Raw genomic sequence first — 23,249 nt, 5'->3', positions numbered from 1 at the left:
GTTATCAAATGCTGACAAGGCCCTACCATGGACTAGTTTAGCAATAACATCAGCCCAGCTGTGTATTTTACTTTTCTTAAAAATAAAACAACTTAGAGGCATTCTAGCATAAAAACAATTAGATTGCATATTGTTTGTCATTGGAATGCAATAGCTCATAATATTTCTGATATAATTTGGTTTTCTTTCTTCAGCCAGACCCATGGCTTTGAGTATTCAAAGTGCAAGGTGCTGACAGATACGAGGAAGTAATTGACACAAAAGTCTGTTCAACTAGAATTGTTAGAGCAGGTGCATAAATGCTGTACTTTTTGTCATGAAAGAACTATTGATAAAATATGTTTTAAAAAAAATAAACAACAAACCCAGATGTTATAGATAGGTAAATTTTTGGAGAAATCCTCAACATGTGCAAGAAAGTGCACTGCTGTTTTCTGGAGTGCTCCTTTGGGTCAGAATAAAAGAAGACTAGAAAAAAACCCCGCAGCGGGCTTTAAGAGATGAACATTGGAAAATGGAGCCTCCTACTAGTTACTCAGCTAGACTGGTAATGAATGAAGAGTCGTCCAACTTGAATAGGTACATTAAAAATTCGAGTGGTTTTCAGTGGGAGCTGTAGCACTGTCCCACTTGACAGCGAGGGAGCAGCAGTAAGTTGAGTGAGAGGTCAGGACCAGAGAGAAGGTTCCAGCACACACGACTGCCAAGTGTGGTGCGGTGGGAACACGCTGCTGCAGGAAGTGGCGGGTCACAGCTGAAGGTGAAAAACACCAGAGAATAACAAATTATTCTGATGTTCATTTAGTACCTGAGGGCTGAAGAAGAGCATGCAGTGGTACAAAGTCCTGCCAAATACCTCATTACCTGAAAGTGAAGGCCAAACAACAGGAATACAGCGGATCATTCTAGTCTGTGTTTGAAAAAGTAAATTTTGGTTCCCTTGTAAAACCTTTTATTAAGTATGTTTAATGCAAACCTGTATGCACACTTAGATGTGTTCTTTCTCTTCATTTTCCTATGAGGCAAATAGTCCAAAAGGTTTCAGTTTTCTTTCCAGTATCCAAGGGAAAGAAGCATCCTGTCGTTCTGCTTTTATCCAATTCTTTGCAACACAAATTTCAGTCTCACCTCATTCAGAGGTGTTCTGATCATCTTTCCATGACAGAGAATTCAGGTACATGTCAGAGGGACAGTAAGCAGGGAGAAGCGAGGGGAAAAAACATAAATTTAACTCTTAGTAAAGTACTACTGCTAAAACAGCTGGGTCCCACAGTAATCTTTGAATTGTGATATTTTAAATAATAATAGGCTTTGGCTATTTTTGTTTAGGGTTTTTTCCGTCTTGGCCTTGTAGCTATATTAATACCACATTTTTTTCAGCTTTTCCTTGTGATGCGGGGGTAAGACATTCATTGTTACTTCAACAGTACTTGAAAGATTCACAATTTCTGAGGTAAGTAGTATAGAAAACTGCCAAAGTTTGGAAGTTTGATACTGAAAAGAAGAGTTAGCTGTACTGTAAAATATATGCAGATAATAAAGAAATAGTAAATTAAAAGCGCTCACAACGTACAGCACCATTTGCAATTAGTACAAAAGACTTGGGGCTAAATAGGAACAAAAAGACCGGGAAGAGGACTGGGCTACAGTTGCGTTTCCAGGCTTCCCCATGACACCCGCAGTCAGACAGACCGTTTCACCAGAAGTGTTTGTAGCACGTACACCGGCAAGTTAATGAGTTAAAAATTTCTGTCAAAAGCAGGTTAAATAAAAAAAATACAAAAGGAGAAAACGAAAACGTCAGAAAAATCGACGTCTTGAAGAATATATTTTAAACCTAATCCTTGACTAGCAAGACCTGGCAGGTTGTGTGCTCCCCGCGCCCTGCTGCGTGGCGCGGCGGGGCGGGGGGCGGCGGGGTGGCTGCCCGGCCGGGGGGCGGCGCTGTTCACCCGGGGAGCGGGGCTGCGGTGGCCCCCGAGGAGCAGCGCTCGGGCGCGGGCGGTGCCGGAGGGTGCCCGCCAGCCGTGGCGTGCGGGGAGCGCCCTGCGCCTCCGTCACGGGAAGCTGTCGTTTGGCAACCGGGCTGGAGCGACGGGCGCCCGCGGGGAGCCGCTCGCCGCGGGGCTGACGTGGGCCGGAGCAGGAAGCGGTGCGGCCCCGCCGAGAGGCGCTCGCCTGTGCCCGCGGCTCTGGAAGCAGGCTGCCGGGGCCAGCCCCTTCGGGAGGAGGAAGCTGTTGAGGCGACTGACGCGCGGCCGCAGGCGCGGCAGGTCAGAGCGGTGAGCCTGGCCCCGCTGCGGGCGGCCGCCATGCGCAGCCGCCGCTGATGGCCGCCGTGGGGACGGGGGGCCGCGACGCCATGGCCCTGCGGCAGCCGCCGCTGCCGCCGAAAGCGGGCTGCCCCTCGGCGCTGTACGTCCACAGCATGCCCGCCTGGGTGCTGGAGGATTTCTGCCAGAAGATGGACTGCCTGAGCGACTACGACTGGATGCGATTCGGTGAGAGAGGGGCGGCGGGGCCGGCCGCGGGACCGGCCGCGGGACCGGCCGCGGGGCCGCGCAGCGGCACGGCGCTCGGGCGGGGCGGTGCAGGGGCGCGGGGCGCAGCCGCCCCCACGCGCGGCCCCCGCCGGGGCGCTCCCCGCGAGGAGCAGAGCCCGTCGCCAGGGAATTCCCGTGCGCCTTCCTGCTCCGAAGGCAAACCCCAGACTGACGGGTGGCATTGGGTGGAAATGGGTGGCATTCCGGCCTCCTGCGGTCCACAGCCTCTCCCGGGCAGCCAGGCTCCCCTCTGCTCACACTCCATCTTCAGCTCACCTGCTTTTCACAACACCCCTCACATCTGCTGGAAGTTTGGGTTATTTTCTTTCTTCCTTCACTTCATGTATATTCCCTCACGCTTACTGCCCCTATTTTTCTCAGTCCTGGCCACATCCAGTTAGTAATTACAGAAAATGTAGTCCATGACACTTTTGTTCTTTTCTTCTGTATTGCAGTCCAAACAACTCTAACCCGAATCTTTTCTTAGTTGGCCTACCTTCCTTTATTTCACGCAATTTAATTTCATCCAAGGCTTCACTAACTCTCTGCTGAGTAAACTCTTGCCCCAATTAAACTTGCTGGGATTAGGGTGGGACTCATCTTTGCTCTCTTCAGACATATAAAAGTGTCTGTCCAATGTCCTTCCAAAGCCAGCAGAGGCGTGAACTTGGGAGTATTTCTTCCCACATGCACACTCCCCGGCCCAAGCCTGTCTTGTTCAGGCAAACAGCACATCAGGTGTGGGTCAGCGGAGGGGCTGAGTCAGGCATGCACCCTCCGTGGGTATCTCCACCCAGAGACCACAAACGAGCACAGCAGAATTTACACAAAATTCCAGGTCAGAGCAGCAAGGCCACCGTGTGTCACAGAAGGCTCTTTCAGCACAGTGCACCCCAGCCTCTGCCTCTCCTCCCGCCGGCTGCAGGCTCCCGGGGCCGGCAGCGGCAGCGTGGGAAGCCGAGCCATAACCCCATCCCAAATCTAGGGCACTCCCAGTTCCTGCTGCCTCACCTGGTACAAAGTACTACAGTGAAGGAAGATTATGGGGAAAACATGCTGAAAAGCATGACTGGATTTTCTTTTTGGGTCTCTGATATAACAACATTTTTTTCAGAATAGTCAGGGGAATAACAGGAACGTCTTTAGGAACCGAGTTTTCTTCATGTCCACATAGCTAATTTATTGTGATCTTTCCTTTTAACAGTGTGCAAATGAAAAAGCAAAGTGTGTCTCACACCTTACCTTTCCCTGCTTGCACTTGCTTGGTTTTTTCTAATTTTTAAACAGAAATGTCTGTTGTCTCCCACTAGCCTCCTACGTGATAACTGATCAAACAGAGCTACGGAAAATCAAGTGCATGGAGAAGACGGGGATCAGCATAACAAGAGAGCTCATGTGGTGGTGGGGAGTGAGGCTGGCCACAGTGCAGCAGCTCCTGGACCTGCTGCAAGGACTGCAGCTCTACCGAGCAGCTCAAGTAATTCTGGACTGTGAGTAGCTGCCCCTTCCTCCCGCAGGCAGCCCGTGCTGCTTCCCCAAGCACCCAGACCCTATCCAGTAAATCTGTCTTAGCTGAAGAAAGTTTTTGCTGGAAGTCTAATGCTCAAATTCTAAAATTTCTCCACCGACTCTGATTTTCTACTCTCTCAAATAAAATCTATGGTAGGAAAGGAAGAGGTGACCTAGAGGAGGAATTGCTGGTCCCTCTAGTTCATCATCCTGCCTTTGCAGTGGCCATCCTAGATGCTTCGAGAGGTGCCAAAGAGGAAGTGGCTGTGCTCTAAACCAGGGGTGGTACCTTCATGCATCAGACAGGGTTTCAAAACAGAACTTAACTACAAATGTTTTAATCTTTCGTACCTTCTTGCTTCTCTGTGAAACTTTGTCATGATGTTGCCTGTTTGAAAGAGAACTCTTGAAACACACTCTTGAGTCTGGATAGAGAGGAGGCATTGTTTTCTTCTGCACAGGGTGCTCAGTAGTGTATTTCCACAAATCAAGCACCCCTACTAGGATCCTTCATCAAATGTTTATACACAGGAGTTACAAAGCTCCACCTAATATAATTATTCTGCCTACCTAATCTTCATTTTGCTGAGCTACTCAAGTTTTCTGCACCTGCGTGGGAATTGTGCTGAGCCAGCTGAAGTCTTTTACGCCTGCGTGGGGGTCTTAGAGGGCCTTCGGTGGTCGTTTGGGGAGGAATACCCCTACTCTTTTTATACTTTTAAGGTCACGTGTCATCTGATGACACAGAGCCCCTCTTTATTTTGCCAGCTTCTCATTAACAAGATACATGTCCTTGGTCCAAGGATGCTGTCCTCCTCCCCTGGAACTTTCTGGCCTTCAGTCATTATCTATCTTAAAAAAAAGCTATAAAATATATTGTAGATAATTCTGATTCTAAACCCTGACAGATATTTATGTGGTTTCTTTCACAGTTAACCTTTGACCTTTCTGCTGCACATTCACTATCAATTATACTCTAATTACCAACAAACTCAGAGTAGAAAAACATAGAATCAGTTTTGCCTATGCAGCCTGCTTCCCTGCATCATAAGAAAAAGGTTAAGAAAAGGAGAAATGGTTTATCAACTACCTACATTACTATTTCCTTATCTCACTTCGTATTTTCTTTATTCCTGTCATATGTTCTCCTCAATCCCTCCCTAAATAAAACAAATATAGTCTTTTCTAACTCTCTGCATGTAATTCTTCTCACCTATCTCCCATTTGCTCTATTTCAGATTTATCTTTTTGAGGTAGGATGATTAGAGTTTGAACTCATTGTGCCTAGTTAAGGTAAACAATTGCCTCATTGAAATCACAAAACTTTAAAACAGAATCTTGGTTTCAGTTTTTCTTCACAGAAAATTATGTTTAAATTGCAGCTGTCCATTTTTGTAAGCCAACCTGTATCTTGATCTAGTTCTGCCACCAAATCAGTTGAACCCTGGACAACACACTGTCTTGCTGTACTGAGCTGCCCTAAAAAGTTGAGTGGACTGCATTCCCCTTTTCACACACATTCTCACCTGAAATCTGCTTTCTGGAAGTGAGATGTTTGCATGAATTTTGCCAGTTCTCCATAAAGAACTACTAGAAAGAAAAATTACAGATTTTTGTTATGTAGCCAAAAATGCTTAGAGAAGTACTATCCAGGTGCATACGGGAAACGCCTAAAGCTCATGAGGGCGTACGCTTCCACAGCTGGAAAAGGTACAGGAGCCCTATTCGCTTCTCGTGTTCCGTGCCTGGGAGACTGTCGGTGACGGGTGGTTCTGAGTTACATCAGGAGCGGCTGTTGCGACATGGCAGCCTGGCTCGCAGGGCCGGGCAGGGCAGTCTGAGCTGCCACTGCCATTCCCAGCACCCCAGCTAGAGGCATTTCTCATGGAAAGTCCAGTAATGCATCATGAGTTTCTTGCCACAGCATTTCGTTGTGTAGCACTGCTGTTTTTCTGTAGTTTCCTGGCATTAGCGTGACTTTTAATCTTCATTTTGGTATAGCAGAAAAAAAATCTTCCAACAGCGGTATTCTAAATTCTGCTTTTTTTTTTTTTTCGAAAAAGGAGTATTAAGTACTACAGCACAAGCAGCCTTCAGGCATTCTCAGTTAATAGAACTGATTTTTGCCATCACCCATATGCAGCCTTTTGATTCAGCAGATCCCCTTTCTGACTGAATACAGTCAGAGCATTCAGCTTAGGAGACTGTAACAAATCTTACTCCTCATCCCTCAGCAAAGCAAACAAAGCTACAGGAAAGCAAATTCAAATCTGTTTTGTCTGTCAGTAATCCTGTTAATTTAGTCACAGTGACTGTGACGGTCCAGTCTGAGTGGACAGGATTGAAGATAAAATCTTGGTATTATTTTTTTTTTTAATCTATCTGTTGAATAAATCTGATCTAGATATTACCAATGCAGTAAGCCTGGCTCCCTGATAATGGTATTTTTATGGATACTCTGGAGTAGAGGGTGACTTCCATGATGTGATAACATTGTTGCTCTGTGCTTGTTCAGTATTTACACAGCTGATTCCTAGTCCATACAGAGAGTTCCTGGGTGCTCTTACATAAAACAGTATGATCTACCATACTTTAAACCCTAATCAGAGTTACAGTCCTTGCCTTCTTTCCCTGTCAGAGCGTATTCTGGGGCCCACCTTAGTTTATAGCTGGCTTATTTAATTGTATTCCTTTACAGAGTTTATTGATATTTCTGTAATATAAACAGCTTTCTATGTTGTGATTTAATAAAAAAAAACCCTGCATTCTCCTCCTGAGAAATATAAAAACTGAAACTGCAAAATCACTGAACGTTTTTACCACTGCATAACAGCAGCAACAATTTTCAACATAATTTTTATCTGTCATGCAGAAGGCTGCCTTTGTTCAGTCAGGTATGATGCCTTTTCTTTCCTATGTGGGTTAATTTTGTCATTTTTGCAAAAGCTGATTTCAAAGAGCTTAGAAAAATTACTAGTTGTAACAACTGAGATGATGCTGCTTTTATCCCAAGCTAGAGGGTTTTCTCTTCTCTCACAGGCCTTGAAAACAAAACCATAAGTAGATTTCAAACTGAGATTAGTTGAGCACATTGCAGTGGTGAATCACTCCAAGAGAAGCTTCATGTATTTAATTTCAGAGAGCTATTGCTTGTGAACCACATTGTTGGATTCAAGCAGATGTATAGCACATTCAGTAAAACGAACCCCTGGAAGCCCAGAGGATCACTTAGCCTGGTCCTGTGTGCAAAGGCCAGAATACAGCACTGGATCAAATCTTAAGAGGCAGCATTTCCAAGCCCCTGACAAGATTGCTTACACAAGAACCAAGTAATACTGTCTCTGTTTATGTAAAATGCAAAGAATCAGGCTTCCCATGCAACAGCAGCTTCCAGCAACGATGCCACTGAAAATAAAGATGCGACACAGACAAAAATAATGATCACCACTGAACAGAAACATTCGTCATCCATCTGTTTATCTGACTGGTTTGCTTTCAAGTAGTATGTCACTATCACTGCAGCTTGCACAATGCTCACCTGACTTCATCATCTGGAACAAGAGAGGATTACCTGCTTTCTCTTGTGCTTCTGTGATTTACCTTTTTTTTGAGCCTTCTCAAAAACATTTCTGAGACTTTTTGGACTTCACTTGCCACAAGCTGCAAAAACTGAGGGGTCTCCCCCTGTTAAAAACAAACCCCAGTCAACTTCCTCCAGACTGGAGGACTATACTTTGTGATTTCTAAGAAAAATCTTAATTTTTAAAAATTGTACTGAGCTGATGCAAGTAAGCAGTGGTCTTTATAATGATTTCTGCAGGCTAGATAGTAAATAATGAAAGTGAATATTAAGAGATCACAGCAAGAAATGGACATACTGAATTCAGCTCATTAAGACACTGAACTGATGTAACAAATCCAGCATACCTTTGTTTCTTTGATTTCCTTTGTGATAATGGGTGAACTACAAGATTGGACTGTTCCATGAAGGGCTTCATAAGGACTTAGAACCGATTTTGGGTTTGACTCTGAATTCTGTAAAGCAACATGAAGGCTAGATGAAGAGGGTTTAAAAGAGGATGGAAGAGCAATTCCTGTGGAGTGATCAATTTTTAGTTATGTTTCTGGATGACTGATATTAATTTCTGTCCTCATTCAATTCAGATGCAATAAATTGCAAAACTACAATGAAATTATCTTTTTTAAAAGCTTCTTACAGTTGTCTTTTATATCGAACTCCGTAGCAAAACTTCATATTAATTTAAGTGGTAGAAAGCCTGGATTATTTTATTGTTCTGCCATTTGGAAGTAGTTTAATTTTGTCAGAATTAACTCAGTACAGGCATTCCACTGTGTGCTCAGGCATAAGCAGAAGTGTTTTACAGCAGGATCTTTAGTTTTAGAAAAATCTTTCAAGTCTTTACCCTCCATTTCTGCTTTTGTATCTTTATCTGAATAAGCTTATTCAGGTGATTCCTCTTGGGCAGATATAGAGAACACATTGCTTGTTTTATCGGGCATTTTAGAAGACTAAGTGGTCCTTACATCACCATAATTCTATTCATTCTGACTTAAAGGAATCAGATGCAACACACAGATAGATGTTTTGCTGGCAGATTACTTCCAGGAGAGTTGTACCTCCCTTCAACAATTTCTTGCACTACTCTAATGACACTTCTGAATGTCCATAATAATATTTTTTTTCTTTTTTTCAGTTCTTTAGCTTCAGTGGTGACCTGTTTGTCTGTTGTGCAGGAAGTTGCAAAATTCATGAAAAACCCTGAAAAATGAGTTGAAAGAGGGAAGTAATTCTAATCTTGGAGACTTCTAAGTTAAAGTACATGAGGGAGAAGCCAACAACTGCAGAATACAGGGACTGTCAGTTTTGTCTAAAGGCCTGCCGACTGTTCAATAGCTAATTTCAAAATCCCATGAAATTTGGGACTTCATAGTATTCTCACACAGTAATAAAGAAACATAAATAAAAAACTTGATCATTCAAACTGTGTTCATAGGTGACATGGAAGAAAGTAGATACAAACCCAAAACAGAGGTCGAAGGAGAAAACTTGCCTGACATGCATGTGCCCACTTCTGCCCTTACTGCTTTTCATATACTCTTGCTCTTCAGCCGTTAGTACACTGAAACTGTTCTATCTTGTCTTCTCTTTAACAGTTCTACTGAATCTTGGCTTATTATAAGTAGCACAGAGTATAAATTAAACATACCATTTCCTGCTTGTTTCAGATACTCCCAGTGCTTTGTTTATAGAAAAAAAATCCCAAACCAAGCACAAAGCTGTTATCTGATTTCAAATGCACATAGAGGCCTGGAGCTTTTGATTCCAAGAGCACCAACCATGTTTAAGATACAAAACTCATAAAACAGTGTGACAAAACCCCCCTTGTATTAATACTTGGGCTTGTTTTCTTTTACATAAAACCAAAACATTAATTTTGATTTTTAACAAAATGCTAAATGCATTGCTGATAAAAGGTGCCAGGTAGAAACAAAAGTTTAGAACTACAACCAGGAACACATTGTTATCAGGCGGTAGAAAGTCCTTGTATCACCCCTAGTGCACACTGGGCATTTCCAGCCTCAGTTTTAAATGTATTCATGGATTGGAACTCAACTGCTCCTTCAGGAGGTTTTGGCAGCCTTGTATATCACAGTATCTTGAATTTTTTTACTTTTTTCCCCCATTCTAACTGTAGCCTAATCTAATTTTAATAATTCCTCTAAGGTGTACATATTTTTCAAATCCCTGTATGCTGAAAGCATCTTTGTACTTCTTTTAACCAGACTTTTAACGCTGAGATTTTGCCAAGCTGTATACAACACAGGATCTTTTACAGCTGTAGTGAATCAGTAGTTTGACCTTTAATTTTTCCTTATATATCAGTGTCTTGACCTTTGACCATTTTTGTTTTCCCTAGATTGTCTCCAGTATGTTTATTGCTCATCAGAAGTAAAAGTAGGATTCTTCATTGCAGATAGTTCTACATAGGGAAGTGTTTTCTGACAATGAGCACAGTCATGACACTAAAACCACACAACTGAAAATAGTCCCAAAATATTTCACTGACTAAAACTGATATGATTCTGCCAAACTTCCCCTCAGTCCCATGACAATTAACAAAGAACTAGATGCCTTCTTTAGGCTGGGAGATATTTGTGATTTGAGATCACTGGCTGAAGGATGCTATATAGAAAATGACAAAATATACTATTAGTGTTCACTTTTTATAGTAAGAGACTATATATCTTTTACGTAGTCATCACTGGTATTTGTTTGAAGTTATCATTATTAATTTTCAGTAGTAGTTAATGACATTAATATGGTCTGAATTTAACACTAAATTGCTTGAATGTTCATTTCAGTGTTCACGTTAACTTGCAGTCTGTTCTCCTGACTAGAACTATTTCCTGATAACTGTCAGTCAGACTATTTTCCCTGGTAATCTTCATCTTTCCTTAATTCTCTTTTGAAGGGACATCAGCCTCTAATATTACCAACAACAAAAAAGAAGAGCTGGTAGAGCCACCTAAACAGGAGAACACACCTTTAACTCCCACAGAAAATAAAGAGAGAGAAAATGAGAGAAATCTGTTGCCATCACCAGACTCTTCACATCGGGAACCACCACCAGCAGGTAGTAAGTAAAGTAGTAGATTCTGAATTCGCTCTGGCATTGAAATGGCCATGTAGACAAGACTGCTTCCCATTCACTTTCAGTATAGTATAATGAATATATTGCTCTTCAAAATGGTCACATTTGAGTATTTGCCTTTTTCTAGCACTGTTGTCTCCTGAGCTGTTTACTCCTAACTGTAGCATATGGCCTCCTGTTCCTTCTTCATATAGCTCTCTTGGCCTTGAGACAGGCTGACTATATCTATCCCGTGGGATCTCAAGATGTTTCCCAGGTCTCTGTGAACACGCTGGTCCCATCCTGGCTCCACACTAAGACTAGATCAGTGCATACATTTTCTGCCCCATGTCCCTATTCCATGCAGAGTAAACGCAGGCCAGAGCTGACCTGTGCACAGGTCAGCAAGCCCCTCTGCCTGGGAGAGGGAGGGAGCAGAACCACAGGACATACCAAGGACAGCATCTGACCAACAGTATAGCCACAGGGAGCTCTATGTCCCCGAGCCAGGGCTAGAGAGATCTGCATAGTCATCTTACAAAGAGGAACCAGGAAAATAGCTCCCTATCTTCACACAGTATTTCACATTCTGGGAGCTTGTCACACATTATCCCTGCTTACAAAATTCAGCAAAATACCTCAGACCTTCATTAGTCACAGACTGTGGTATTGTAAAATAAGGCGTATTTTCAATGCTGTTATTTCAGTTTCAGGTGCTGTTCCTGAAGAAGCCTTGTATTCACTTCCTTTTCCTCCGCCTCCCCCAAGAGACCTTTTGAAATCCTTACAGTCAAATCCTCCTGTCTCATCAAGTGTGAAGGTAAATTCCTTTAGCACTCATTGATTGTAACAGTGAAAGTTGCCTTTATGACATTCTATGTTTTTTTGATTATAGTTTATCTCTCTACTTGTATAAAATACAGATCTAGTGAAAAAGTGGTGCTTGATTACAATTTGTTTGGACTGAATATAATACTAATGCTTCAGTTAGATTATTTATGGTTTACATCACTTTTTTTGCCAGTGAAGGACCACTGAGGGAAAAAATTAACAATATTGCATACTGCATAGCTCAGCATGGATAACATGCCCAGCAATTAATTTTAAAGGAATTTCCGTACAGATTTTACAGAGGACTTAACATTTCTGGTGTGATTGTAGGACAGTGCAATATATACCACTGACTAGTCAGAATGGCATACTTTAATTTAAGTTTATGCTTAAAATGTAATTTCTGCTCAAAACTGGGCTATTATCAAAGTTAAGTCAGGTTGCCCATAGCCCTGTGTAGCAAGTATGAAAATCTCCAAGGATGTAGGTTCCACCACCTCCCTGAGTCCCTGTTCCAGCGCTTAACAATCTCACTGGGAAAAGTTTTTTTCATGTTCCTAATGATTTCAGCACGGAGTCTCCTGTTCCTTCCTCCCTATAGCTCTCTTCTTTTTAAGATAGTCTGGCTAGATCTGTCCTGTGGGTTCTCAGAGTGTTTCCCAGATCTGTGTGCACACTCCGGTTCCATCATGGTTCTGTCTTGGCCTGTTTTCTTTGGTTTATTCTGATCAAGTTTTTTTAAAGAAGACAGTGTTTTAAGACTTTAAACTCTTCCAGAATAACAAGGTTCAAGAGTACCAGCCAGAAAAGAAGATTGCTACAAACAATGCAATAGTTTCAGAGTTTCTTAAGAGGGAGCTTATGTTTTGTTTTTTCAAGTCTGAAGCACATTAAGGTTGTGGCAGCTGTATGATTAGGCTACAGTGGATCTGTAATAACAATTGGCATTAGGACTTGCCGTGCTTGAAGCAACAAATAATTGTGCAACTGACACCAGATGCTTCAGAAGTAGATGTGAAGTTTCCACCATATAAATACATTATAAGGGACCCTACTTTCTATTCCAAATGTTTCTTAATGCATGCCCCAGTCATAAAGATTAATATTTTTTGTAACTTTGACTGACTGTTATCGTTTAACCACAGCTGGTAACCAAATACCATGCAGCTGCTTGCTTACTCCCTCCCCCAGCCCCCCAGAGGGATGGGGAGGAGAATTGGGAAGGAATGTAAAACTCGAGAGCTGAGATAAGAACAATTTAATAATTAAAATAAAATAGGAAAAAATTGTAATAGTGATAACAACAACAATTATAATGAAGGGGGTGGGGGGCGCAGGGAGAGAGAAGAGGAATAAAATCCAAAAGAAATGGAGAAAAGAAAACAAGTGATGCACAATACAGCTGCTCACCACCTGCTGATCGATGCCCAGCCAGTCCCCAAGCAGCTGGCAGCAACCTGGCCAGTGCCACCCAGTTCATATACTCCGCATGACATCATATGGTATGGAATATCCCTTTGCCTAGTTTGGGTCAGCTGTCCTGGCTGTGTCCCCTCCCAATATCTTGTGCTCCTCCAGCCCTCTGGCTGGCAGGGCCTGAAAAGCTGACAAGTCCCTAACTTAGTATAAGCATTCCTAGAACAACTAGAAACATTTGTTATGGACATTATTTTCACACCAAATCCAAAACACAGCACTGCACCAGCTACTAAGAAGAAAATTAACCTTCTATCCCAGCTGAAACCGGGAGACTTAACATCACTACAAATAAATACATGGACTTCTAATCAAAACTAGGTCTGTTTTCTGGGGAAGGTGGAAATGCAAATCGGTAACTGTTTTCAAGTTTCCTCCACTATGCAGATTTTTTACATCAGCAAAACACACCAACAGAGGTGTTACAAAGGGAAGCCCTAATGAGTGATTTGCACAGTACCTTTCAGGGTTTCTTTCAACAATCAGTGATTGCTTAAATCATGGAAAAGAAAATATGACAGCTGAAAGAAAGAAAAAGCGTATGAATTTTCATGAGATAAACATGTTTTTTCTACAATCTGTAGCCTTGCAGCTCTTCTTGTCCTCAGCAGGAGACAACGACTGACCTCCCCAGTGAGAGTCTTTTGTGGACCCAGAGGGAAGTTACTAATGCCACAGATGGTTTCAGTGACAAGAGCAGAATTTGTGAAGGTACTTTTGCAGATATCTACAAAGGTCAGAGGAACAACATAGTGTATGTCATCAAAAAAATGAAAGAGGCAAGTACTCCATTTTTCTTTTTCTTTGAAGGGGGCTACATTATTAGTATCTCTCAAACATTAGCAGTTGTTGTGTAATACTGTATGGGCAAGGGACCAGAACAGCTACACAGGAGAGGTAAAAAGGAAACTATGTAAAGTGAGTAAACCTAGGTTCAGTAAACACATACGAGAGAGGTGAGATGAGATGATACTCACTTTACTCATGTGAGTAGTTTTATTAATTCTGTCCATGGCAGTAGTCTGCAATGGAGCTACCTGCATTAATGATTGGATCAGAGGTGTCTTTACACTGGGTTTTGTTCTGATTGCCAATTAATTGTTGCCTTTGACACAAAGTTGCCATCCATGATACCTGTCTGTTTTCTAAAGTAGCTTGTCATCTAGAGACCAAGAGATCTGTATGAACGTAACAACTTAATAATTACTATTGACAGTCTATCGCACGTTTTCATTTTTCAGACAGAATGCACAAGCCCAAATTCCACCCAAAGATTCTTTCATACAGAAGTACAGATTTGCTTTCGGTGAGTGGTTGGCTTTTACATGCAGTCCGGGCATATCCTGCATGTGGCCTGTTGCCTGTGTGCTGAGTTTAAGGCTGGTGTGTCCATCTGCCTAGCACTGCACAGTTTCAGGGACAAGGGGGTTATGCACTGCTTTTGCAGGAGCCCTGGGGAAACAGCGTGCCTCCTGCTGGTGCTGCAAGTCCCTGCTGAGAAAATGCAGCCACTTGGCCAGTCCTGGAGATGGCAAGGAAGCCATGCCTTCTGGAGCTTTGTATCCCTCCTACCCGCTCAGAACAGGGCTGCGCTGTAATGATCTTTGTCTTTGCTGCTCTTCATGAGCCTTCTGCAGTCCTGCTCAGGGTCATTCTGTGCCTCCAACTGCAGGACACAATTCCCAGTTGCCTTGAATTTAGCAATTTATTCCAGCTCAGGAATGTATTTTTCTGTGTTGCTCAACTCATTTGCAAATCATTGTCGATCTGTGCCCTCAGGTGTTGTCATGTCAACATCTTGCAGCTGCTGGGCTTCTCAGTAGAAACTGGATTGCACTGTCTGATATATCCATACCTGCCTAATGGATCACTACAAAACAAACTTCAGTGTCAAGTAAGCAAATAATCTGGGTCTATTATCTATCTGCAATTACAAATCCAGCCCTGTTGTTGTATGAAAAGCAATTATATCTCTGAATTCTGAGAACCAACTCAAAAATATCTGCCCAAATATTTTGACTGCAAGTACTAGAAAGGCTGCAGCTGTTTTCCAGTTCTTCTACTGCAAAGCAGATGAGGTCAAGAAGAATTTTCTGCTGTGCAGCCTTTAGATTTTTGAAGTAGTAAGGAATCTGCAGAATTTGTCTATTCATACTGTAACATTTCATTAGGTTTGTGAGTATGTTCCTGTAGAATTCATCATCATATTCATTGGCATAATGTGCTATAAAGTTTTACAAGGGCTCAAGAGTGAACAGTTTGAGACGTTCACACCTATCGAAAGAGCATTTGCAGAGGAGACCATTGGGCAGAGAAACATCAGAAAAACAATCCATCAAAACCAGCACTGTGCCTCAATAATGGGCAGTACTCAATGCTTTGGACAAGTGGGATTGTTGCTGTATGGTTATCTCACTGTGTCCTATGGCAGGCAAAATGTGCACCACTATGTAAGAACGGGTTCCTTCCTTGGCCTAGAAATCAACAGTTTCTGCCTTGGACCAAACTTTTCATTTAGGTCAGCAGGAGTTTTGATTAGGACTAAAACTAAGTCTTTGGGTTTCAAAACTACTGATGTCTTACAGTTTTTTATTCTGTAAAATACCATTTTTTTCCACTCCCTTGCAGGATGATTCTGCTCCACTGTCCTGGGAAAGGCGAATTAGCATTTCTGTAGGACTCATCCGAGCTGTAGAGTATTTACATAATTTTGGAATTCTTCATGGGAATATCAAAAGGTGAGGGGTTTGGCATATCAGCACTTCCTTGGTCAGCTGTTAATTCCAGGATCTCTTTAATAATAATGACTGAAAGCTCATGCGATTTTGAAATCCATTTGCGGTATCTTTCTGCCACTTCTTGTTCTGTAGAGTACCTACCATTTTATATTTAATCTGTCTCACTTCTCTAAATGTTGGAAGTATATTCTTTGAACTAATTTGTGGAGTATTTGTTCTTCCCCCTCTCCCTTTCCACCATTCTTTATCCTTTCATTCATACACAGCAGGTGAAACGCTGGAAACTTTCAACGCTTAACCTTAAGAGTGCAAAACTGCAATTCTTTACCTCAAGTTAAAGGAATTACTTGACCAATATTGTTATTTGGCTTTTTTTATCACAGCTCAAATGTCTTGTTGGATGAAAACTTTGCACCAAAGCTTGGACATTCAGGTCTGCGATTATATTCTGTTGATAAAAAATCAGAGTATGCTGTGATGAAAACCAAAGTCCTACAAGCTTCTCTTACTTACCTGCCAGAAGACTTTATCAGACACGGCCAGTTAACAGAAAAAGTTGATATATTCAGCTGTGGTGTGGTGCGTTGCCTTTTTTCCATGCTCTGTTGCATTCTTTGGTGCTTCTAGACAAGAAATTAGATATAAGAGCATGTGCCTCATATAGTTGTTTTGCCAGCAATTTCATATTACAGTTGCTGACTATATGTGTTTACATCCTGGTTTTAAATATGTTCATGCCTCAAATATACTTCAGTTTTTGAGGTGAATCTTTTGAACAACAGAAACAATATTTTTTTTGTTGCAAAAAAATTATTGCTGATTGTTTAAAAAAAGAGTAGCAGAAAGACTGAAGTTAGGTTCTCAGAATTCTTGCAGATTTGCCACATGAACTGCTATAAACATCACCTGTTAATGTGGATTTTCAGCAAAAATAATTGATAGTATATATGTTCACCTGTCTCCAGGTGTTTCCATTTAAGTAGGAAGTTACTCTGTTCAGTGTGATTTCTTGTCTAGATTTAGAATTACTTTCTTCTCATCCTTTGTTTCAACAATATCTGTTGTACCTAACTATAAAATTTTAAATGCCCTGGCGACTTCTTTAGTTGCAAAACTCATTTTTAAAAACAGAATGAATTCTGAACACATTGTTTTATCTTTCAAATATACTTTCTAGGTCTTAGCAGAGATAATGACAGGAATTAAGGCACTGGATGAAGGAAGACACCCTATTTATCTGGTAAGAAAAAGCAGGAATAATGAATACTAACTAACACAAGTGAATGGGGTTGCCATCATAAAATGTATCTTCATTTTATATAAATTAAAGTTTGTTACTTGCAGTCTGCTGTACACCTCCTGAAGAAGGGATGTTTAGAAGCCATATCCTGGTTCCATTAACAATAGCCTACCTGCCTTTAGACAGAAGCAGAATATATGGTCCCATTTCATAAAGCACACTCACGAGTGCTAGCCCAATTATATTAGGAGATAATCCAGAATAATTAGTGCTTAAACAAATGCTTATTTAAGAGACAAGACTTTGTGCTGAAATGCTGCTGTGTGTTTTTTATGTGCCAGGAAGAGGTGTTATGAGCCAAACTGAATGGGGAAACCTGGGTAGGCAGTAAATGCAGTTGCTCTTGATCATGTTTACCAGCTGTTAATGTATTGCACTGGTGTCTGGAATTTATATCCTAGCCAATTTGCCCAAGCTGTAATTTAACTATGCAAACTACTTTCACAAGCAACCAGAACAGGTGAGGCTCACTGAATACCATTAATGCCATCTTCATGAATACAGACTCCACCTATATTCCTTCCATGGGATATGCTTCTTCCCATTTACCATCTTGTGGGAGCCTTTGAGGGGAAAAGAACAGCACTCTTACTTACTATTTCCAAGCAATTCAGAAAATGAGTTAAAAAAATAAAGGATCCTAGGTTTCTGATTCCTTTAACAAATGTTTGAAAAGTCCTGTGCAAGAACGTGGCTTTATACAGAGTTGATTATTTTCCATTCCTGAAAATGGATATAAGCCTAGAAGAGCTGGATCTGCTTTAGTGAATTTGACATTAGACACGTGCAGAGAAAACCTTTGGCCTCCTCTCCTGTGAAAACATTTCTGTCAGTTGAATGAATGGAGATTCTTAAGCTTTTAGGTCTGTAAACAGCCATTAAGGAGCAATAATAATAACAAATATATGGCAAGACTTATATTCTGAGTGATTCAGATAGAAATAAGCATTTGTCTTAGATTTGCCTTCACTAATATATCTCTTTCCTTTGAACAGAAAGATATGATTGCTGATGAAATTCAAATAGCAAAAGAAAGCTCATACTCCAAAGTAAAAAACTTTGAAAAGCTAGCTGCCAAGGAAATATGCTGTAAATACCTAGACAGGAGAGCAGGACACTTGCTGGAAGAGGTTGCTACTGATTTTGCCTCCGCCATCTGCCTTTGTCTGAGAAAGAAGAATTCTAACATAGCAGAGGTAATATTTCAAATACATGACCAAGATTTTAGTCTACTGACAGCAAGGTCTAAAGCTACAACATTCCTGCCTTAGTTATTTTGGGGAGTGTTGACAAAAGAGAATAAGTGTAAGCAGGGCTACAGGAATTATTTTGCATTCACAGATTTTGTTGTTAAAAGCAGGTGCTTGTAATTATGGAAATGGCTGAAAATAAATTAAGGGAGCATTACATCTGTGGAGGGAGCACTTCTGGATTCTCCTTGAACGCTCCAGAAGAAACCGATGATGAGACAACTAGTCTCAGCATGGATGTGCCTTCTGCAGGGGAGAACAGAGAGGACAGCACACAGCCTGTGATCCTAGCAAGTGCCGATCTATGCACACCTTCAATAGGAGTTGTGTCACCAGACATTTACTGTGGACAAATGTCAAGGGTCCCTTGTGAATCAGATGAATCCAGTAGTTTTATGTGGAATCCTTCAGAAAGATCTACAGATCAGCTATCTAGCAACAGGTGTAACAATTCAGAAAATATGGCAGCTTCTGATTACAGGATCAAGCGGGAAAAACCTGTAAATGGACTCCAGGAAGGAAATGCAGCATGCACCAAATCAAGTGATGAAGTCTTGGAAATAGCGTCTACTGTACAGAGCACCTTTCAGCAAGAAAATGCAGACCTTGACTCTTCATGTTCCTCTCAAGGTAAATCTAGATAGATCTGAAGATGCACACAGAGCATTCAAATGCATATGATCTTCAAGCTGTTTTAGCAGAACTGCCCGTGCTCCTGTTATGACAACCGAAATCTTTGTAAAAGTGCTCTAGTAGTGTAATAGTAGGGACAAATTACTCTCTTCTCCAGAATTGCTTGGGTTGTTCTTTCTACTTCTAAATGCATTTCAGTAAATATTTTCTCTGTGGCTATGATTTTAGCAATAAACCTACAAAATGTTTTCTGGTTTTCTATCAGATTTTTTTTCCTAAGCCAGTTTTGTTTGGTAGGGTCTTTTAATGTAAAATTATCATCTATTCCTTAGACAACAGATGGAATTTTTTTTCCTTAATATTTGGGCTTTTTTGTTTTTCAGCATTACCCAGAGAGACATCTTGGAAAATAAAAATAAATGATCAAAAAAAGAAGCTCATGGAAAATATTTTGCTGTATGAAGAACACAAATTAAACAGTTCTGAACTTTTTGAATCATAAATTGGATGGATTTATTAGCAGTGGCCACCTCAGAAGAAGCAAGGACTGCCTCTTCATTAGAAAGATGGTAAACATCATGTAAGGTTAAGTAGCAGATCTAGATCAGAAGCATCGGCCCTAACTGAAGAGAACAGAAGCGATCACACTGAGAAGAAATAGAAAATACCTGTTCTGAAGCCGATTAAAGCACAAGGCCACTCTGTAAACAGAAAGGCCTTCTTCCTTTTCATCTGCAATGTAGAAAGATATGGCAAACACAAACAATTGCCATATCATTTACGATTCTTTTGCAGTGTATTTCAGAAAGCATCTACATATAATATATGTCTTACTGAAAAACACAGTCCTAGAAGTTACAGGGCAAGCACTAATAAGCAACCAGTTAGCAACACCCTTTATTGTTGTTATCCCACTGTGTACAAGCAGGCAGAAAACTTCAGAGAGATTGGAGAAGGTTTCAGTGTTCAAATAGATCTATCCTATTCCATGTAATCTTTGCCCACATACTCAAAAATACCGCATCACCACAGAGGAGAATTCTTACGCAAGTTCTCAGATGTATTCAACGTGACGCAATCTCAATTCGAATTGCACTGAACATAGTTGTAAGTAAATAATTTAGGCCTTGTCCATCTACTCTATGAGTTTCTTCTCTACTATATACATATACATATGGCACCATTTGAAGTCTAACCTTTAAGTTCCACTGTCAGGAGCTCTAAGACAGTGTTTAATACTTTGTAAGAGTATTTTTGGCAGTTAATTTTTTCTAAGTGTCCTTTACATGTTAAGGTTTCTCATTGTGTTTCACATGGTAACTGTTGTATATTTTGGATTAGGGACAAGATTTTAATTTAAAATATCTTTAATTCTGTTACAGGTTACTTGAAAGTTGATTTGTTGTATTTATTTTGGCAATGGGTTAAAGAATCAGTGAAAGATGAGCTAGTAAGCGGGCCTGTTCACAGTGCCACACCATGTATTCTGAGAGGAACTGTTTTGTGTGTCTCTTGGCTTCCCGAGCATTAGCAGCCTTGGAGTCAGCCTCAGTGATCACTTTAAAAAAACAACTTGTATGCTATCATATTTATTATTAAGTGAAAGCCCCCTTAAGAAAGTGTCACTTTTATTGTTACAAATATTTATTATTTGCAATATTGTTAGTGTATTCTACTCTTGTGCAGTCTGAGGAAATACAGGTTTATTATAAATAAACTATCAAAACATGTCACTCAGCTTACAGACTGGTGGCTGCTGTCTCAGCACAGGTAATAGGGCCTGATGTACCAAAATGGCTAAAATTCACAGTGCAGGTCAGGGAGTATTTTTTAAAAGTATGAATTTATACATAATTCTTTTCATTGGAATTGTGTAATGGTATAGTTTTACTAGCTTTACACAAAGGTCTCTGAGTAAGGCCTCGTATCTTCTGTATTTGTACAGTACTTAGTTCATCGTTGGTACTGTTATGAGCAAGTAAAAGTATTTTAACTAAAAACCTGAGTATTACAATCATCTACACATTTATAAAATTGATTTCTACACTAAAACCTAGTAAAATTCCTTAATTATGAGTACCTTGGATACTATCTATATATTTGCCAGTGTCAGGGTTTTTTTATTTTACCAGAATCAAACGAAGAAAACATTGGTACTGACATAAGAAACACTGACTATATTCAGATGGGTGAATAACTTATTAATTCTAAATGAGATTTAATAGAGATATAATGCTGAAAAATTAATATTCTTTTTTTTTTTATGGGTGTATTTTGGGAGACCCATGATAAATACCTAGGAAGAAATGCACATAGACACACCACAGAGCTGAATGGTAAGCCTGTTTTTTAAATTGAGAAACATAATTTAGACACAGTTCTGTATCACAAAAATGCTTTAAAGATTCTGTTCTCCTGTAGTCATAAAATGAAATTGTTTTTCTTTGCCTTGTTCTATGCTACTTTTAAAATATTTTGAGGTGATACACATGGTCTTGTAAAGTTACGTAAGTATATAATGTAACATATATAAGACACAGCATAGTCTTACAGTAATGGTATTGTTACATAATTTGGCTATTCAGTATAATGTATGTTTTAACCTCAACTTGGCAAATTTATATATCACCATTTACTAATACCTTTGTAAATAAAAAAAAAAAACTGAAAAAAAACCCTTTTCTTATAGCCTGCTTTTTTATGATTTATGGCACAGAAAATCTCAGTCCAACCTATTTAGGTAAATTTGTGTTTTTAAGGAAGCAGCTCCAGGTCTCTTTGCACACACATAATCATTAGTAATTACTAGTACAACCACATTTATTTGGTCTTCATTCACTGTTAAATAGCTGGGTTTTTTCCTTTGAGATGTCCCTAAAGAAAGATTTCACACTAAAATTACTAATTACAAAGATTACTGAGATACAACTGGCATTTATTGTTGTTTAGATGCACAATCTATAGTATATTTTATCCTTGAGACATTGTAGCTCTGTCAAAAATTAAGAATGCTTTTTTTCCATGAACACCAAAATAAGGGCACAGAATGTAACTTATTAAAAAGTATAGTTGTTCTAGAACTATAGAAATGCACAAGTAAAGCTAATTTGGAGATCAGCACCTCCCAAAAGGTGCTGTTAACACCTGGAGGCTGAACATTATCCTGTATTGTTGATTAATGGTTAGAATTACCAATTTATTGACATATTATTCTATTTTTTCTTGTATGTTTGATTTTAATAATGTGAACAAATCCAAACATGGAAACCTGTCTACCAGCAAAACTAAGAAGGCATTTAAGTATGTACTGCATCACACAGCTTTTGAGGTTACTAATTGCTATGTAACAAACTAGCAAATTTTTCTGTAACCACTGACCACATCTTATGTGCCCTTTGTAGTAGAACATTTTTGTATCTAAAAATTAATTGCACATGCTGTAAAATACATGGCTTCCAAGACGTGCTAGGGTTTAGGATTTGGTTTTTTTCAGGCAAGAGTGAAATAAATGCATTTCCTAAGATTTGATGAATCGTATTTCCTGCTGCGATTTCTTATACGGTTGCTGTCGTTTGTTAAATGGTAAATTTCCCTAAACTGAAAGGCAGGACTACACACACCTTCAAGCATTCCAGGAAAGCGAGCTTACAAGGACAACCCAACCACACGCGACACCAACCCATGCACGTTACTAAGTAGAATTTTCTTGTGTTTACAACCTGAACCTGCAGTTGAAAAAGTTAAGTGAGTATTTCAAAGTGTAATTCCAAGTGGAGAATATTATCATTCAGAGAAAACAACTACAGTATTATCTACGCAAGGCTACTGACTCACTAGAAAACCTAGGACTACTCGCACTGTACTCCTGACGTACTCACCCAGCGGTGAGGAACTCCAACCCCTGCGCCGCGTCGCGCCCGCACTGACGCATTTCCGCAGCCGTAACTCGAGCAGTACAACCCGTGGGGCTTCTGCAGCCTTCCCAAACAATACAAATACCTTTTTTTTTCCTCTCGTGTTAAGTTCTCTAATTAATAAAGCCCGTCCTGCTGAGGAAACGCTTGGTACAAAAGCCCAGAGAGGCCCCGGGCCACTCAGCGCCCTCGCCGCGCTTCCCGCCCCGCCGTTGGGGCTGCAGGCCGCACCCTCACAGCTGCGCGCCGGCCGGGCTCCTCAGGGGGCCGGGCCCCGACCCCGCGGGTCCCGCAGCCCGCCCCGCTCCCACTGACCCGTTCCTACGGAGCGGCCTGGCTGCGGCCGACCGGGGACCGCCGCGGCGCCCAGACAGGAGCGTGCCCGGTACAGCCAATCGATGC

The 23,249-nt window shown here is 40.9% G+C and overlaps 1 protein-coding gene across 9 annotated transcripts; it reads left to right on the top strand.

Annotated features, from left to right (window-relative positions):
- Nucleotides 1-1,955: 1,955 nt before the first annotated feature.
- IRAK2 (interleukin 1 receptor associated kinase 2) lies at nt 1,956-22,470 on the top strand. Of its 9 annotated transcripts, none has more exons than XM_055804545.1 (13): nt 1,956-2,501; nt 3,854-4,033; nt 10,547-10,711; nt 11,413-11,525; nt 13,624-13,791; nt 14,254-14,318; nt 14,792-14,906; nt 15,641-15,750; nt 16,134-16,329; nt 16,928-16,990; nt 18,046-18,246; nt 18,408-18,930; nt 19,317-22,470. In XM_055804545.1, the coding sequence occupies exons 1-13, from the start codon at nt 2,330-2,332 to the stop codon at nt 19,433-19,435; spliced, it is 2,190 nt and encodes a 729-aa protein (XP_055660520.1). In that variant the 5' UTR covers nt 1,956-2,329; the 3' UTR covers nt 19,436-22,470. The 9 variants fall into 9 exon arrangements, with proteins under 9 accessions (XP_055660520.1, XP_055660519.1, XP_055660513.1 ...); XM_055804544.1 differs by having other exon boundaries at nt 13,621-13,791; XM_055804538.1 differs by having other exon boundaries at nt 13,597-13,795; nt 14,258-14,318.
- The last annotated feature ends 779 nt before the right edge of the window (nt 22,471-23,249 follow it).

The sequence above is a fragment of the Falco peregrinus genome, chromosome 5, assembly GCF_023634155.1.
Source record: "Falco peregrinus isolate bFalPer1 chromosome 5, bFalPer1.pri, whole genome shotgun sequence".
Lineage (NCBI taxonomy): Eukaryota > Metazoa > Chordata > Aves > Falconiformes > Falconidae > Falco > Falco peregrinus.
The sequence above is the reverse complement of the archived record's forward strand: the minus strand, read 5'-3'. Positions and strand labels throughout refer to the sequence as shown.